Here is a 4033-nt window from a genome sequence, read left to right as displayed (position 1 = left end):
TATCCTGACTGCGATCGCATCTGCTTTTGCGCTCCTATGTGTTGACCCACAAGGCCCCAAGGTGTGGTCATCCATATAGCTATGGGTCCTGCTGGTGATCATGAAAGAGTGGCCATCATGGCCAAGAAGAAGAAACTACCCACATCTTTCCCACCACACACAGTGAGTCCTCTTTTGGGGGCCACAACCACTCTGCAGCTGTTTTTGGAGATCATGAAAGGGTATTATCACCCTTGTTGTGGGAGAGGCTACAGGTTCAGCTTTTAGTAGTCCCGTGGAAGTATGACTTGGCCCACGACACAACACATGCATGTGGCCATTTACACACACACACACACATGCACACGCATACACACATACACACAGACACACGCGCATACACACATCCACACATCCACACGCACACGCACATGCACACACACGCACACACACATGCACACACACACACACATACACACGCACATACACACATACACATACACACACACACGCACACACACACACACGCACATACACACATACACACACATGCACATGCACATACACATACACATACACACATACACACACATACACACACTTACACACACTTACACACACATCCACACACATACTGATGGCGATTGTCAAACGTTATACCTGCATCCTGTGCTGGCCACATGGTCACCACACACAGCTGCTTTGTATCCCCCAAGCAATAACACAGATAATCCGCCTCTGCCCCTATAAGAGCACCTGCACCTAGCAATAGCACCACATGCTGAAAACTACTGTCGAACCTTGTTGCCCATGATTTTCTACATGCAGCGTTGGGCAGTGTGGGACACAACCGTGTTCATAGAGGGCATGGGTAGCTTGAGGTTCATCCTGGTGTCCAATGAGGCAGAGGTCCGGAAGGCTGGTGGCGGCCAGAACTTGATGGTGGTCAACCAGGTGGCAGAGGAGGTGCAGAAGCAGGCCACCCCCCTTCTGAAGAGGGTTGTCCATGGGTGGTTGAAAGAGCGCCCACATCTAAAGCAATATACAACCAACGACAGCATGCTCCTTTGCAGGCTGAAGGCCATCAAAGCCATACACAGCTCAACACCTTCAGTGAAGCTGGCAAGCTGCACAGCCATGGCCAAAGCTTTGCGCCGGAGTGCAGAGCTTGCTCCGGTGGCTTCTGCAATCAAGGAGCTTAAACTGAAGCGGCCGCCATTGAGTGCCACAAGTCCAGAAATGACACCTGTACAACTGGCCAAGGCCACTGCATTCGAGCGGCTGCAGCCCCCAGGGAAGCGGTGTGGGGCCATGATGGCCACACATCAGCTGGAGGCAGAGGACACACCGACTATGAATGCGGCCCAGCCCACTGCCACCGCCTCCACTGCTGCCGCCACCGCTGCCACTGCCACCGCTGCCACTGCTACGGCTCCTGCTACCACTGCCGCCACTGCCACCACTGCTGCCAACACTGCCACCGCTGCCACTGCCACCGCTGCCGCCACCACTGCTGCCACCACCACCAACGCCGCCCTCCCCTGCGCCGCCCAGCGCAGCGCCACCCTTCCCTCATCTGCCCCCGGCAGTGCCCCCCCCCCTGCGTTGCCCAGCGCAACACTGCCCTCCCCTGCGCCGCCCAGCGCAGCGCCGCCCTTCCCTCATCCGCCCCCCGCATCGCCGGCCCCCCCCTGCGTTGCCCAGCGCAACGCCGCCCTCCCCTGCGTTGCCCAGCACAACACCACCCTTCCCTCATCCGCCCCCGGCAGCGCCGGCCCTCCCCTGTGTTGCCCAGCGCAATGCTGCCCTCTAAACCCGCCACCCTTCCCTCATCCACCCCCCGCAGCATCCGCGTAGGGCAGGTCAGCGTCCGGCTAGGGGGCCGCAGGGGAGGACGGCGTTAGGCTAGGGGGCCGCAGGGGAGGACAGCGTTGGGCTGGGGTGCCGCAGGGGAGGACGGCGTTAGGCTACGGGGCCGCAGGGGAGGATGGCAATGGGCTAGGGGGCCGCAGGGGGAGGACGGCGTTGGGCTAGGGGGGCCGCAGGGGAGGACGGCGTTAGGGTTAGGGGGCCACAGGGGAGGACGGCGTTGGGCTAGGGCGGCCGCAGGGGAGGACAGCGTTGGGCTGGGGGGCCGCAGGGGAGGACGGCGTTAGGCTACGGGGCCGCAGGGGAGGACGGCAATGGGCTAGGGGGCCGCAGGGGGAGGACGGCGTTGGGCTGGGGGGCCGCAGGGGAGGACGGCGTTAGGGTTTAGGGGGCCGCAGGGGAGGACGGCGTTGGGCTAGGGCGGCCGCAGGGGAGGACGGCGTTGGGCTGGGGTGCCGCAGGGGAGGACGGCGTTAGGCTACGGGGCCGCAGGGGAGGATGGCAATGGGCTAGGGGGCCGCAGGGGGAGGACGGCGTTGGGCTAGGGGGGCCGCAGGGGAGGACGGCGTTAGGGTTTAGGGGGCCACAGGGGAGGACGGCGTTGGGCTAGGGCGGCCGCAGGGGAGGACAGCGTTGGGGTAGGGGGCCGCAGGGGAGGACGGCGTTAGGCTAGGGGGCCGCAGGGGAGGACGGCGTTAGGCTAGGGGGCCGCAGGGGAGGACGGTGTTGGGCTGGGAGGCCGCAGGGGAGGACGGCGTTAGGCTAGGCGGGGCCGCAGGGGAGGACGGCGTTAGGCTAGGGGGCCGCAGGGGAGGACGGCGTTGGGCTGGGAGGCCGCAGGGGAGGACAGCGTTAGGCTAGGTGGGGCCGCAGGGGAGGACGGCATTAGGCTAGGGGGCCGCAGGGAAGGGCCAACGTGATACCCTGAAACCCGCCCTCATAACCAACCCGCTTCACCTCGGTCTCCACTTCAATGTTTACCCATCCCCCCTGACGGTAGCCCCACGACAGATGCTATGGCATCCTATTTCTTGTGTTGCCAGCAGGCCCACCTTACCTCATGTATGTATGCTATCGCTCCTCTCGCTGCCCACGAATGCTGGTTTGCTGTTGCTGCAGTCCATCTGCCAAAAGGGGGAAAGGGGGGCTTATATGGTTTGTTGTCCATAGGGCTTTTACATAGGGGACGGTAGCAGGTAGAATAATTATGTTTAATTCATGAACGTATGGGCCGTGCCTCGGTGCAGGCTTTGGTATGAGGGTTCTTAGCGTAGATATGCCGATTGGGCGGTTGGGGCATCACGTGGAAGCCATGTATGGGTGCAGTGTGGAGGTCACGTACACACTGCGGCGGACTACGCGCGCACACACACACGGAGCAACCAATGTGCGCGCTGCCTTCACACCTTTTTATGACGCCTGGTGCTACAGATTTCTTCGCCGTGCATGAGTTGACACACTTCGTTGCACGGTCGCGTTTCTGATGGCTGCATTGGGAACTGAAGCTATGGAAACGGTAGGCGGAATGCATGGACAAGCTGTTTTTCTTTTCCGTTGTTCACGATATTACAGCTGCGTGAGATGCTGTCGTGTCGCGATTTGGAATGTTTGTTCGCTGGTTGGAGTGGTTGTACGAGCCGTCGTTGTATGAGCCGGTGCCGGTGCCGCTCTGAGTTGTTGTCGGCTTTTTCGACATTGTATGCGCTGTAATCGAATGCATATCGAGGATGCCGCACTTTGATATGCTATGTCGCTTGATTAAGCACAGTTTGCCAGGCGGTTGATGTTTGATGGTGTGTCCGGACATTAGCCGCCCGTGGCTGTGCGGCCACTTAGAGGAAAGGGACCATACACCAGGTCATGTCCTCAAAAATCATGTACACGTCTATATGCGCATCACCCGCTTTAGTCTGTGGAGTTGCTTGTGTGTGGCGTTGTCAACATGTCGCCGAACATCCATTTGAGCGCGCTCCATTTGAGCACGACAGCTTTGCTTGTCGCTCCCATCACACCTATCGTTCTGCCCTAAATTGTTCCACACGTGCTAAAACTAGCATACGGGAAGCAGGACGCCACAGGGCGTCGTCGGGGCAGAGGAAAACCCACGGGTCGGTAACGAATATGCAGTTCGAGCGCATGCATGCACATGCACACATGCAGCTGCAGCTGCGTGCGCACAAAATCT

At 60.1% G+C, this 4033-nt stretch overlaps 1 protein-coding gene across 1 annotated transcript in view; it reads left to right on the top strand.

Moving 5' to 3' along the window:
• Positions 1 to 81: 81 nt before the first annotated feature.
• The window catches only part of VOLCADRAFT_108041 (uncharacterized protein), a gene marked incomplete at its 5' end in the record, with an annotated part of 5853 nt that continues 1901 nt past the window's right edge, over positions 82 to 4033 (top strand). Inside the window, 2 exons of the mRNA XM_002958213.1 lie at positions 82 to 162; positions 808 to 1280. Of these exons, the coding sequence (XP_002958259.1) occupies positions 82 to 162; positions 808 to 1280 (554 nt within the window). The remainder of the gene's footprint in view (positions 163 to 807; positions 1281 to 4033) is intronic.

The sequence above is a fragment of the Volvox carteri genome (genome assembly GCF_000143455.1).
Source record: "Volvox carteri f. nagariensis unplaced genomic scaffold VOLCAscaffold_88, whole genome shotgun sequence".
Lineage (NCBI taxonomy): Eukaryota > Viridiplantae > Chlorophyta > Chlorophyceae > Chlamydomonadales > Volvocaceae > Volvox > Volvox carteri.
Note: the sequence above shows the minus strand (reverse complement) of the source record. Positions and strands in the feature narration are given on the sequence as shown.